The sequence below is a fragment of the Haliotis cracherodii genome, unplaced genomic scaffold (assembly GCF_022045235.1).
Source record: "Haliotis cracherodii isolate W230 unplaced genomic scaffold, xgHalCrac1.p SCAF_17, whole genome shotgun sequence".
Classification (NCBI taxonomy): Eukaryota; Metazoa; Mollusca; class Gastropoda; order Lepetellida; family Haliotidae; genus Haliotis; species Haliotis cracherodii.
In genome coordinates, this window is record NW_027266272.1 from 933,767 (window position 1) to 947,898 (window position 14,132).

At 41.2% G+C, this 14,132-nt stretch overlaps 1 protein-coding gene across 1 annotated transcript; it reads right to left on the reverse strand.

Annotated features, from left to right (window-relative positions):
* Window positions 1-12: 12 nt before the first annotated feature.
* Window positions 13-13,830, reverse strand: LOC139465097 (sodium- and chloride-dependent glycine transporter 1-like). Its single transcript, XM_071246789.1, has 13 exons — window positions 13,716-13,830; window positions 13,180-13,311; window positions 8,838-9,114; window positions 8,376-8,508; window positions 8,018-8,152; window positions 7,236-7,339; window positions 6,156-6,280; window positions 4,397-4,509; window positions 3,101-3,229; window positions 2,360-2,459; window positions 1,761-1,861; window positions 1,394-1,564; window positions 13-117 (listed from the first exon to the last, which is right to left on the reverse strand). The coding sequence occupies exons 1-13, from the start codon at window positions 13,828-13,830 to the stop codon at window positions 13-15; spliced, it is 1,740 nt and encodes a 579-aa protein (XP_071102890.1).
* Window positions 13,831-14,132: the final 302 nt, after the last annotated feature.

Sequence of the window (14,132 nt, forward strand, 5' to 3'; positions counted from 1 at the left end):
TTGTTCTATGTTCTATTGTTCATCCTCTGACGCTTGTTCTAGGGGTACATCACTTAGGGCGCTCTCTGGGGAGGGACGGTGCCAGCGTCTGTTGGGCTTCAGAGAAGTCCGCAATTTCTGAAAATAGAACTGTCGCTGAATACACAGAATATGGCTTATAATTGAAATTATTTTATCATATGAAAAATACTATTGACATTTAGAATGGAATCCAATATATTGAACCATTCAAACACGTGTCACTTATTGGGATAAAAAAACAACTCCAGCTTCGATGCAAAGCCTAAAGATCCAGATTCATTTCATTTATCCATTTTAAAGCCGTACAAAGATATATATTTACGGGATCCAGCAAGTGAACGATCAATTCCTGTCTTAGAGATTAACCGTAAACGAAGGAATCCTGTATTCACAGAAAATATTTGTGACAAATTAAATTAGAACCACGTGGACTCAAAAACTCAAAGGATTTGCTTGGATGTGTCCGAATCTCAGAAGCGAACCACGTTCATGTCAGTAGCGGTTTACAAACGTATGGGAAGACTTCATTCATTGATTCAGGGGGCATTGGTCACTAAAGGTGGTGACAATAGATCTAGTTTCGTCTCTCTCTTGAACGATTCAGGAAAATTTGTCAAAAATGAAAGCAAATGTCATCTGAAGTTTACTGAGTAATATCTGCAATGCTAAACATCCTCATTGGTAACATCAATGTGAAATTCGGGGATAAGATATTTAGAATTTTGCATCCCCATGTACATTAATAGTGCTCCCTATCTTGCTGATGTGTTTTTGTATGAATTTGAGTCAGGCAAAATCGAAACAAGTCAATTTGGCCAATACTGTTAATTTCAGGCATATTAATCATCTGATATAAATTAGAAACAGTCAAATAGCCAATCCCCTTTCACTGAGTAACTCATCTTTACTAAACATATAGAGATATTTGATACATGTTTGTTCTAGGACGTCCTAAACAAAATGAGGTAAATGACGGCATTGCAACTCTGAACCACTTAAAGGCGCGTTTGTAACGGATTTGGGCTCAGATTCGCAATCTTAATCAGACGGCATCGTCTATTCTGTATATTAATCTTCAAATTTTGCTAGATCTGTCAATAATGGACAACAGCTTTCAATAATATCCATATTTCGAAAAAGAATCGACAGGGCCTCATTAATCAAAACATCAACATTTGTCTTCAACCGCGGTTTAATCGTTCATCGTTAAAACAAATTCATAGGCATTTGAATTTAAGTAAGATAACGTTGGGGTTGGTTTCACTCAGACAGCTTCAAGACAAGAAAACCTCATATAACATTTGTCGTGGGTCGCCAAGATTTCTCATAGCCATGACAACTTCGTGAATAGGTCCCCACGGCTTCAGCTTACCTCTTTTAGCGTATTTCCGGGAGTGTTGTACACTGTCCACAGAAACACAGCGGGGAAAGGAAGGATAGACACACTTGAAATCAGCCATCCCACACGTGTGGCCCAAGTAGGGTAGTCGTAGTCACCGTATTTTGGAGGCCGGTACGAATACAGTGAGTTGCAGTAAATAATCTGTAGGAATACAAAACATCAGAGACCATTAATGATCGTTCTTCTTTAAGCTAATCGTCTTAAAATTTAATTTGCAAATAAACTGCTCTAGGTTCGACACGCTTATTGCTGAAGCTAATGTTTGTATTAATTTGTGACGGATATACGGAGAGAGCAACTGAACCAGCATCTGCATGGATCTTTCCATAAAGCTCACCGTCAACAACACAGGACAGATGAATCGGATTGCTGTCATGATGACCCTGGGGGTGCTCCTCCCCCACATGATGAGGATGTCGTCTTGTAGTTTCTGTGTTCCTGCAGTTTAAGTTGCCAACTCATCACATACGTATTAAATACAAGAACTGCAAGGATGGGGTAACAAGCCTTGAGAGTAGATCTTCAGAACGATAGTTACTTAAACTGCTGTCACCGAGGACATTTTATTAATATGGTAAGTGTCTCAATTGCATTATATAACATAGGACCCGTGAAGATCCTCTTTAGAAGAGGTCTTCAGCAACCCATGCTTGCCGTAAAAGGCGACTATGCTTGTCGAAAGAGGCGACAAAGGGGATCGGGTGGTCAGGCTCGCTGACTTGGTTAATGCATGTCATCGCATCTCAATTGCGTGGATCGATGCCCATGATATCAATCACTGGGTTGTCTGGTCCAGACTCGATTATTTACAGACCGCCGCCATATAGCTGGATTATTGCTGAGTGCGGCGTTAAACAACAAACAAATACAATTAAATAAATAGATATAACATGATATGAGTTTCTGTTATTGCAATATCGGCATATGACTTCTCACCATAACACCAGCCCACCACAACACACTCCAACATGGCGTAGAGGGCAAGTGAGGGGAAATAAGCAAACCAGTCCACAAGAGTCAGTACGTAGATGCCACCCTGAAATATTGATACATTTCCAAGTATTCCAGTATGCAGGTAATATGTCAAAGACATTTGGTCCCACCTTGGTGCCAGTCTCTTACCACATGACCAAAGCAAATTTAATGTTTAGTCTACTATTTCTCTGACATTCTTTAGATCCTAAGCACGTCATGCGAATAATACAGAACGTTTCATGGTAGCACATGTGTATGTAGTTTGTACAGAATGTCAAATTGTCATGATATAGATGATGTAGAAACTATTACCACGTCAACATGTACTTTTGCGCGAGCGCGTATGTGTGTGAGAGTCTATTAGTGGGTGAGTGTGTTAGTGGGCGAGTGAGTGAGTTGGGTTTAACGCCGTTTTGACAGTGTTTCAGTTATATCCCGACGTGTCATAACGGAGGAGGAAAGCCCAAAGTGATGCAAGCCCTTCCGCTTCGGTGAAACCCACGAGCACGGGAATGGTGCTGACAAACGTAGACACATACTCGGGGCGAGCCTGTAGACGTATTGGCGGAGACACCAACATGTAGAGTATACAAAACGGATCATCAAAATTGCATATTATTTAAAAATATGTTTTATTAGAAATAACAAGCCTGAATATACGAATCCATTAAGAAAAAGGGGCCAAGCGTCCCTGATCTATACCTGTGTAATATACACGATGCCCATAAGGAAGCTGCTCAAGAGAATTCCACCAATGGCAAGAAAGCGCCACCTCTGTATATTAGGGAATAGATCCCCAAATGCTTCCATCAGTATTTCAACAGTTGGTACCTAAATCATAAATTGTAAAAATTTGATTATGCTTGAACATACGGTCTCATATAGCATATTTACTTCTACATGTCTGTCTATCTGTCCAATATATATAGCTTCTGGTATATATATATATATATATTTGGTTGTGGCAAATGGAAATGATATCATCATATAGGGAGTAGGCGTTAGTTGGTGTGATGAGATGGTGGCGCACATGGTCGCTAAAGACGTCGGGGGTCAATTTCGAAATTTGCATTTTGCAGCCAACGTCACTAATATCGGGTAAAACCGCCTCTGTTGGCCAGACAGAATTCTTAGGGGAATGCTTCTGATGAGTCGACAAATGTCGCTTGATTCATGCTGTTCCACTCGTCAGTTAGAGCAACATCGCGTTCTTTGAGAGTGGTGGTGGATTTTGACGTTGACGTTCACGTCTGCCAATGATCGACGTTCATGGGTTCAAATGACGTGTAGTTAATTGGGAGATGACACACGCATGTCATATGTTCAGACGGCTTCTCGTCATGCCGAAGACCCGGGTTCGATTCCCGACATGGGTACAATGTGTGAAGCCCATTTCTTGTGTCCCCCGCCGTGATATTGCTGGAATATTGCTATAGCGGCGTAAAACCATACTCACTCACTCACTCACTCACTCAGACGGCTTCTCAGCGTCTGGGCATGTTCTGTTGCAGCAACTGCCTGTTGAAAACCGGTCCCTTATCCGAGTGGCAGTTTGCAACCGACATCTTAATGCCATCGTTTTTACTTATCTGTCCTGAGCGTCCAGAGCGGCGTCGATCATCGACGTCACGTGTTTGTAGGTATCTGGCCCACACTTTGCTGATGACAGACTGAGAAACATGCAGCGTTTGAGCAGTATTATCATGACACGTGCACACCTGCAACATGGCTATGGCACGTAGACTTTCGGCATATTTCACACGTCGCATGACCAATGCTGTTGCTTCCTTAATGCTTGAATGTGTTTTATAAAGTATCTTGGGGCGCAGTGTTCCAAGAAAACAAGATCCGTCGTCACAACCGAGTTTGAGTGACATTGGTAAATGTATATCTATATGTATGTATGTATGTATCCAAAGTATATATTATACTATCTACATGTACATTCATTTCACCATTGTATCTAGTGAGTGAGTGAGTTAATGCTTTACGTCACACCATTGTATCTATGTGAAGGGTCATCAGCATAACAAAGGTCAACACAGACCACAGCTGCGGCAAAGGAAGGTAAGTCAGGATTTCAGGAAAGACGATGAATGCCAGGTTGAATCCTACATATAAAAACAGAAAGAGATGCAACATCAGCTAAAACCTATATTGAAATAATAGTTAGCATAGGTCCCCGGTGTAGGAGGATCAGGTCACTCTCGGGTGATTACATCCGAAGAGACCCGCGAAGATCCGGGTTAGAATAGGTCTTCAGGAACCCATGCTTGCCGTAAAGGACTACTAACGGGATCGGGTGGTTAGGCTCGCTGACTTGGTTGATGCATGTCATCGATCCCACATGCGTGGATCGATGCTCATGATATCAGTCACTGGATTGTCTGGTCCAGAATCGATTATTTACAGACCACCGTGATATAGCTGGAACATTACTGAGTGCGGCGTTAAACAGCAAACCAAACCAAAAAAATATCCGAGGATCAAATCACTCCGCATTGGATCAAAACACTCCCTCTTTGCAGAATGAAAACACTCCCCAGGGCGAACATGCTCCGAATTCTTCTTGGTGTATTGGCAACAGGCAGCACCCTGCCCTAATTAATTACTTATCAAAACCTTTAACTTGGCTATATATACAGGTTAAATACTTCATTTATGCGTCAAGATTTAATACAAAAAAGATCCTCACAGCTCTACAAAATATATTTCCAACTCGCCCAATGTTTCTAATGTTTGATGTGACACCCCATCCTTCACTATCCTAACCTTCAGAATATGTGGTAATATTCAATGCTATCAAATGTAAGAGTAATACCAATTACGCTCTACTGCATTAAACAATTGTAAATATAAGTTGATAGAGGACTAACTCTGTTTTGTCAATATACTGACCTATTCTAACCCGGATCGTCACGGTATCGTACTTGTGGAAAGCATGCATACTCGTATACCGTTCACTAGTTCACCGTAAAAAAATCACAAGACTCGAGTTGGATTCATTGTAATAATTATTCTGTAGGGTCTTGGAGACAGATAATACCCAAATTCAGTCACATTAATGTCTGTGTGGTGGTCAAGATTCACCCGTTTTCATTTTCGCTTCTAAAAGGGTCTATTCGTGTTTGGTTTCTGTTAAGTTCGCAATTTGTAATATTCCCAGTTCCTTTAAAGTTCTGAAATGTGTATCAAGCAACCATATGTTTACCTTCCATACATGTAACAAGGGGAGGTAAATGCTCTTGGGTCGGGCTTTTTCAAGCAATGTGGTCAGAGAAGGCACGTGTCAAAGTCACCAAGTCGTAATTATGGTCTAAAACAATGGTAAGCCAGTTTCACAACGTCACGCCTCAAGCAATTACTGCAAATGCAATGTTACATTACATATAGCATCTATATCAAACATTGAGTTACCTAAAGTATGGTTTATAGAACAGATATATGTTTCCCCATGTGTGTGTTAGTTCACCTGTGTTAGTTCACCTGTAGCTGCTCACCTTACTTGCCCATCACGTTCAAATATCAGCCTAATTTTGGAGTTAATTATCGCTTAAAACGAAGAGACATTAAATTGTTTGTTTTGCTCAACACCGAGACAGCTTCTCATCTGTTTCAGTCAATCTGCATTGTGTAAAAGATCAAAAAGACAATAGATAAGAGGGGAAATGAAAGAAACCAGAATAAAGAATTAAGATCACAAGCTACTTGGTTATAATTTGTTAACGAAGTTTGAAACATTAACTTTCTCACAAACCCGATGATTCAAAAGCTTCCACAGCTACTCCGCTTTTAAACGCAACGTGGCCAACAATTGCAAAGAAGGCAAATCCAATGAAAACCGTAGACAGAGAATCCACGACACATACCACAACAGCATCTCTGTGGGTAGAAAATGTGTGTAATAATTAGGGACAGCATGGTCATCAGTGCAGTTCGAATCAAAGCCAAAATAAAACAGAAGCTTCTTATATCAATTACCCATCTGAGATTAATGTCAGCTCTTTATTTCCAAGTGACACTGTTCTATGCGGATTATATATGAAACATAAAGCGTATGATATCTTTTCTTAAAATAAGAATGACAAATCTCCATAGTACCAATGGAAGCAAACCCATACTGTTTCTGTTGCCTGATAGAACTGATAGTACATGTCGGATACAAAGCAACGCAATCCCATATCCCGCAAGTTACACATATAACGAATGTTTCTTTCGTCTGATTACAGAATTCCATTTCGGGGAACGCTTGAGGATAGGTGAATTAACAATGCTGACTGGTAATTTCCTATTATACTACTCAAAAGAAGTTAAGGATCACCTGATTCTTTCATATTACTATAGTTAATCTCTCATATCATGACAGATTAACTTTACCATTATGAAAGAATCGGGTGATCCTTAACTTCTTTTGAGAAGTATATATACCCTTGCAGTTGACCCAGTTCTGTTCAAACACAAAGAGATGAGAAGATGGGGATTAACGTCGCTTTCACTATTATAGCCACGTGCATGCACGTGTATGTGGTAGCTTGTACTTGTCCCTACCGTCTTGATAGTGCTAGCCCACTGATATACCATGATATACCAGTTTACCATGAATACCCCCTCAGACATGGTATGCTGGCAACGAGCGAACCAGTCATTATAATGCCAAGTGCAATCAGGGTAACAAGAAGATTTATCTTTTAACGACTTTAGATATATATTACGCGTCCAGGACCTGGAAACAGTGACCTACCCTCCCCGGCTCTAGACGCTCCACTGGACCAGGAGGCGGTCTCAAACTCGAAGAAAACCTTGACGGATTTTAAGGAAATAGTATGAATCTGTTTACCTGAAACAGTTGTTGTTAGATTTGTTGTGGCCAGACAACGTTATGATATATCCCATCGCAATACTCATCGAGTACAAGGAGAAGCTACACGCCTCAATCCATATCTGTGGCAAAAGAAAGAATGAAAAGTAAGTCGCGTCAAAGATTATTGCACTTAAAAAGCGAAGTGCATGCACGTGTGTGGCTGCTTGTACTAGTCCGGACTGATGCGGATTTATAGTGCTAGCTCACTGAGATACCATGCCCCGGTTTAACATGAATACCCCACTCAGACACAGTAATCTGACCCAGAGCCGACCAGTCCTTGTTTTAGTCCCTTAATGCCGAGCGCCAGACAGGGTAACAACAAGTACCATCTTTTAACGTCTCTTGGTATGACGCGGTCGGGGATCGAACCCCGGTCCTTCCGCTCTCCGTGCGGACGCTCTACCATTAGACCATGGAGGCGGTCTAATGAATATTTGAGATAGCATTTCAAACATGGATTTTATGTTCAAGCGAAATGCATTAGTTAACTGTGTAAGTTTGTTTGTTGTTTAACGCCGCACTCAGCAATTATCCAGCTATATGACGGCGGTCTGTATATAGTCGAGTCTGGACCAGACAATCCAGTGATTGACATCCTGAGGATCGATCTAAGCAATTTGGATCGATGACATGCATCAACCAAATTAGCGTCCCTGAACACCCGATCCCGTTAGTCGCCCCATACGACAAGCATGGGTTGCTGAAGACCAATTCTAGCCCGGATCCTCACGGGACTAACTGTGTCAGGAACATACTTTCGGTTCTAGGAGTTTTTGGAACTGTGGATATATGTAGAAGTAAATCCCGTCCACTGCACCCGGAAGTAGACATCCCCGGACGAGGAAGGTTGTGACGAGGATGTAGGGCATGCTGACGGTGATGTATGCTATCTACAACAAACCATGACAATAAATGCAGGTTGCCTTTGTTCGCAGCATATCATTTGCTGGGGAAGCAAAGTATGTTAACTTGAACTGCAGGGATATATTCAACGCTTTGTAAAATCATCTTCCTGAGGCAAGAGAGTTACTGACTATGAAAGTCCAGTGGAAACTGGACTTTTAAAGTCAGTTAACTCTCTTGCCTCGGGAAGATGTGTAAAATATGCTTTACCTTTCCTGACACTTTTATCCCCCGAAACACACACAGGTATACAATCAGGTGAGTGCAGAGTAAACAGCCCGCTAGTGGCCATCTTATTCTACCTAGGTCATCTAGGCCATCTGTCATTTCCAAAACATTGAATCTGAAAGTGCAGAAAGGACAATACAAAGTTCCGTGTCGTCAACTGAAGGAATCCCACTAAAATACAGATAAAACAGCGGTTTAAAGAGCAACCACACGATATGTGGTGGAACTGAAGTCTATAAAATACTACATTTATATGTTTCTGTGCATTTGAATCCACCTTAAGTCCGATTCAGAACGATAGATATGGCGCGATGTCCTTAACGTAAACTTTGGTAAGTGAACACGGTTAATAGAAAGGTACATAACACTGGATAATCGAGAAAGAGAATTTCAAATTGATCAATTATCGCATTATACGTTTTTTAATAAAGTTTAAAAGCATACTTCCAGAATTCCTCTGTGGCAGTCATACGAACAACACTGTCAGTTAAGTTCACAGTCCCATCGATCAAATTTGCAGGTAGGTCTGTAATGTTAGGATACGTCGTATTGACAACTGAGGCGCCAGATACACACGCTGGTGTGTTCCAGGGATTGTCACAGTGTGACCAGGGAAGGGTGGAGGAGAACGAGCTGTACCCGTAGAACAGGAACCACGAGAATATCACGTTGTAGTAGGAATAAAAGAGCCAGGTTGATACCACTATGCCAACTCCAATACCTGTAAACGTACACCGAATTCACCATCGACCAAGTCTTTGAAAGGCATTTACAAGTGAAACACATAAGGACGAGAATTTATGGATGTCAACTTCTTGTGAGGAACACAAGAGTATATGTCGGAGTATATGCAGGTGGATGATGATGAAGGAGTAAGCATATACTCTGAAACGTTCTCAATCCATTCTCTTCCTTCACCATCAATATTCACAATGATTATTAAACTTTTTCTAAGTGGCATGATAGACATACTCAATCACTTTGGTGCCATGTTAATATGTAACCGAGGAAATCCAACCTTTACCAGCGATAATTAATGAGTCAGTAGGAGCATTTAGGCCTGACGCCACAGATGCCAAGTTTTTGATTGGCCATAACAATGCTGTAATAGGGAGCTCATTTATGAAATTTTGCAAATGACATCCAAGAACATATCCATGTTATACCACTTCAACACTGGACGAAAACACGTACATGACCTTCATAAATGTATGCCAAGGCGTGTCATACTTACATCCGTTAATTAATACATATCTTCATGTGTACGAATGTGAGAAGTGGTTATTTGGAAAGAGTGAAATTCCATTTTCGAATGACACACGTTCCGGATTTATGAAGTCAACAGCATTCATAAATCACAATGGAAATGTTGATAAAACTATTACCCCTTCTGTTCTGGCAATACCTCTATGACACATGTTTGATAATATCCAGGTATGATGTGGCATCACTTGGATACATAAAGGTCAACAATTACATTACTAGTGGTCTGGGTATCCGAGTGGTCCTCCAGATCCTTCACGAACACATCAACTTACCGCAATCCTTGTGATCGTGTACAGACGACGCTTCCACATTGGAAACTAACTCTTCTCTTTGCAAGAGGTAAGTTTGCAAATATGTTTCAGTGAAACATGTTCCTGTATTTCTCGAGTTCAAGGCATTTATGCCAAACTCTGTTCAATGTTGTGTTACGTGTCGACTTCCAAATTGAAACAACAAGCTGAACCAGAAATCTATACCCAAAAGAATTCAACAAATAACAACGAAATGTTATACCATTAACAATTGTATTTATAACATTAAATAGGTTTACAAAACAATACAATTACTGCAAAGTAATTACAATGCCAGTAAACAAAGGAGCAGTAGTAACAGATGCAATGCCAGTACAATTACAACGGCAGTACAACAGCAGTGGTAATAGCCTATCCAGAGTGAAAATATGATCTTCACGCAACCGCTGGTCTAGATGTAATGTGAGATGAGAGAGGCCTGAGCTTGCCCCTCATACAGTCTAAGTGCCCACATCAGTCCTAAAGATGTTCTTAACCCTTCAACATTGTCTCCATTCACAGGAAGCCAGCTATGAACGTTCGTGGAGTAAATGGTAGAGTTTCAAGTGAATAAAGTGACTGCAGAATGATTATCATTTCCATCCTTCTGTTACGGTCATTTGATAGTCAACCATGGATTCGGGGGCACGGGTGGCCCATTCGTCTAAGCCCCTGCGATTCGCACGCCAAAAAACCTATGATTGTCGATTTGAATCCCTGTTCGCCCCGATTATGTTTCTAGGTTTGTCAGCACCATACTCCATGCTCGTGGGTTTCACCGAAGTGGTAAACGTCTGAGACCTGCATCACTTCGGGCTTTCCTCCCACATTATGCTGATGCCATGATATAACTGGAATACTGTTAAAAGCGGCGTTAAACCCAACTCACTCACTCGACCATGGATTCATAAAACAAAGTGTGAGAGTTTTACCATGTTCACGTCATTACTGCTGCAATTTATACTGAATCGCAAAAGAAACGTCACCATTGATAAATATATGAGAAACCTTTTTGTCCAAACACTGTAAACATACTTTGAGACATATTAAAAAAATGAAACTTGGCAAAACTGATCATCAAGGTTGAAATTAATGTGTCAAATGTTCTTAAAGTGAAACACAAAACTAGTCTCTGAGAAAATGGTATCACAAGTCAGTATCTCGTGTGTCCGCCATGTGCATTGATGACTGCCGTGAAACGTCGATACATGGATGGATGAGGCGGTTGATGAAGGCCACAGGCACTTGAGCCCTCACTCTGAGGAACGCCTGACGCAGTTCAGCTGCAGTTGTCGGCCTTGATCGGACGTCATTCAGCCGTCTTTGACGTCATTCAGCCGTCATTCAGCCGTCTCTCGTCCCACAGGTGCTCAATGGGATTTAAATCGGAACTGAGGGCAGACCACTGCGTGGTTCTGATGCCATTCTGCTGGAGGAAGTCTCTTGTTGCTCTCGCAGTGTAGGCACCAGCGTTATCATGCTGAAACTCATGGTTGCGGCGACGTGCCAAATGAGGTATGGCGTGTGGTCTCAAGACTTGATCAGTGTACCGAGCTGCTGTGACACCGTTGCTCCTCCCTTGACCGATGTTCTGGAAGACCACAAGGCTGACCCTCGGTACAAGACCAATTCCACCCCACACCATGATGCGCGGACCACCCTACAGGTCTCTCTCAACAACACAAACATCTGAATAACGTCCCCCACGGTGTCGCCAGACTCTCTGTCATCTACTGTTGAGATACAGTAACGGCTCACGTCTGAGAAGAGGACTCTTTGTTACTGCTGCCCACTTAAGACAGTCCCGGCGATGACGTAGTGTCAGAATGGGTCCTCGGTGTTGCCTGTGACAGTGGATGTGCCTGCTCACCACTCAAAGAACACGTCTACATGGTAATAGTTTTGAATTTCAATTTCAAACTTTTGAAAATTCAAAAGTAAATTCGAATAATGCACAACTGCTGAGAGGTATATTAAACATCTGATCTTTGAAAATCAATAACTTAGCATTTACTGGAACAAGGTTACAATATTTGAAAACATGGTCGGGGTCATGTTGTTACACATTTCTTCTTATTATGGCTTTATTAAACTAATTTATTTTTACACAAAATTTGCTCAACCATATATTACAAACCGTTACAGGAATCAGTGATGTTTAAATAGACAAAATCCGATTTATTAGCAGTTCTTTCATTTCCCATAAACATATGAATATAAACTGTCTATGCAAGAGAATAACCAGCCTAGATTCCATTTGGCGTAAAAGGGAAAATAGCTGTGGAACTAATATGAATGGACAGATGAAATTCAGTGACGACACCAATGACACATACATCTGGGAAATTAATTGACTGTTGATAGTTAAGGACTGTGTTTGTTGTTGCATGCTATTTGGAAGAGCATCTTTAAGAAAAACAAACCGGAACAAATTTACCATTGACAATGTTATCCCTGATGTTATCCCTATGGTAGAACGTAGTGTCCCACTGTATCCGTTGACATGCAGGCAGCATCATTTTCATTTGTCTGAGTAACTTTGGGGAGCATGAGCGATGACCCTCTGTACCCTACCCGTGAAGATCCGGGGTAGAATAGGTCTTCAGCAACCCATGCTTGCCGTAAAACCAAACCAAAACCATCTGTACCCAACCTTTCAAGACCATACACTGTTTTTGAAGTTGGATCTGCAGGGCCTGGGCGAATGCTCTGTTCTGACGGCACCCCAACCACATGTCCAGGGAAAGTAATTGTTACTGGGGTGACTGGTTACTGGATTGTTGGGGTGGGGCTGCATGATTATCATACTCATCACAAGCTGAGTCCTTGCCGACCCACGTATCGGCCTTGACTTCGGCTGTGGTATCACAGCTGAATGATTGCTGGACGTCTTTCCCTCAACACGTGCCTCTTCGATTTGGTTTGGTTTGGTTTGTTTCTTGTTTAACGCTGCACTCACAAATATTTCAGCTATATGATGGCGGTCTGTAAATAATCGAGTCTGGACCAGACACTTTTTTTATTGATATTATGAGCATCGACCCACGCCATTTGGATCGATGACATGTATCAACCAAGTCAGCGAGCCTGACCACCCGATCCCGTTAGTTGCCTCTTACGACAAGCATAGGTTGCTGAAGACCTATTCTACCCCGGATCTTCACGGGTTATATGATACAGTTTAGTAGATATCTGCGTTAATTCCTGAAAAAGACGTGAGTGTGTTCTACCTTTAAATGGTGGACACAGGTTCCAGACTTTGATAAGACCTCCTTGAGAAAACTGACCCACTACCATTTCCAGGAATACACAGGGAATGGCGGCAATGATGGTGAAGAAGGCGAAGACTATGAGATATGCCCCTACACACGGAGTAAAGAAACAGTCATTATGGTTTGAAAAAACCCTGCTTTTTGTATTACACTTCAAGCGTTTGCACATTTTCAGAACCATGAAACATAACCTATGTGTCTATTTCTATACTAACGTTGCGAATATCCGGTTGCTGAATATGATTCCAAAGCTTACAGTAAGTAAATTACATTTACAACGAACACGCGGACGAATTATAACTTTTTTTGGTTCCATCCATTTGCTGTATATATGCTGTATACCACAGTTAACAGTATATATGAAATATGCTTATAACGAACTACGGTTATAACGAAATAAAATTAGTGGTCCTATTGAGTTCGTGAGTAGCAAAATAAGAACTGAATCAACTATGTTTGTCATGCTTCCGTAAGCTACTGAATAAGGACAGTACCTCCTCCATTACGCATACAGAAATAGGGAAACTTAGTGAAGGAACCCGATCCGATGCTTGACCCTAGCATGGTGACGATGTAGTCCAGATGACGACTCCATCGTTCTTGTGGCATGGCTGGAAATATACACAGAGAAAGAAAAGAATACAGTATAAATAAACATGGAGACGAATAAATATATTATGAACATCGTTTGTCTGTTTGATTTACATTTTGAAAACAATATCTTTTCAAAATTTTCAATACGGATTCGCTTCCTATATTTGCATGTAGAACGAAATAACAGTGATGTCGGGAACATGTACGTTTTCTGCATATTGTCAGTATATGACAACACGCCAGGAAGGTTAGCGTATATCATAAAATATTTTTATGTTAAAAGATAAGAGCAAAGATTAAACTACAAAGCTATAACT

What these genes read in the sequence shown, in the direction of transcription:
- LOC139465097 (XM_071246789.1), bottom strand. Translation starts at nt 13,830, where the DNA reads ATGCCACAAGAACGATGGAGTCGTCATCTGGACTACATCGTCACCATG. An exon ending in TCTAACAACAACTGTTTCAG is followed by an intron (nt 6,281 to 7,235) that starts GTAAACAGATTC and finishes TTCTACCCACAG; the next exon opens with AGATGCTGTTGTGGTATGTG. An exon ending in TGTGGTGGGCTGGTGTTATG is followed by an intron (nt 1,862 to 2,359) that starts GTGAGAAGTCAT and finishes CTTAAACTGCAG; the next exon opens with GAACACAGAAACTACAAGAC.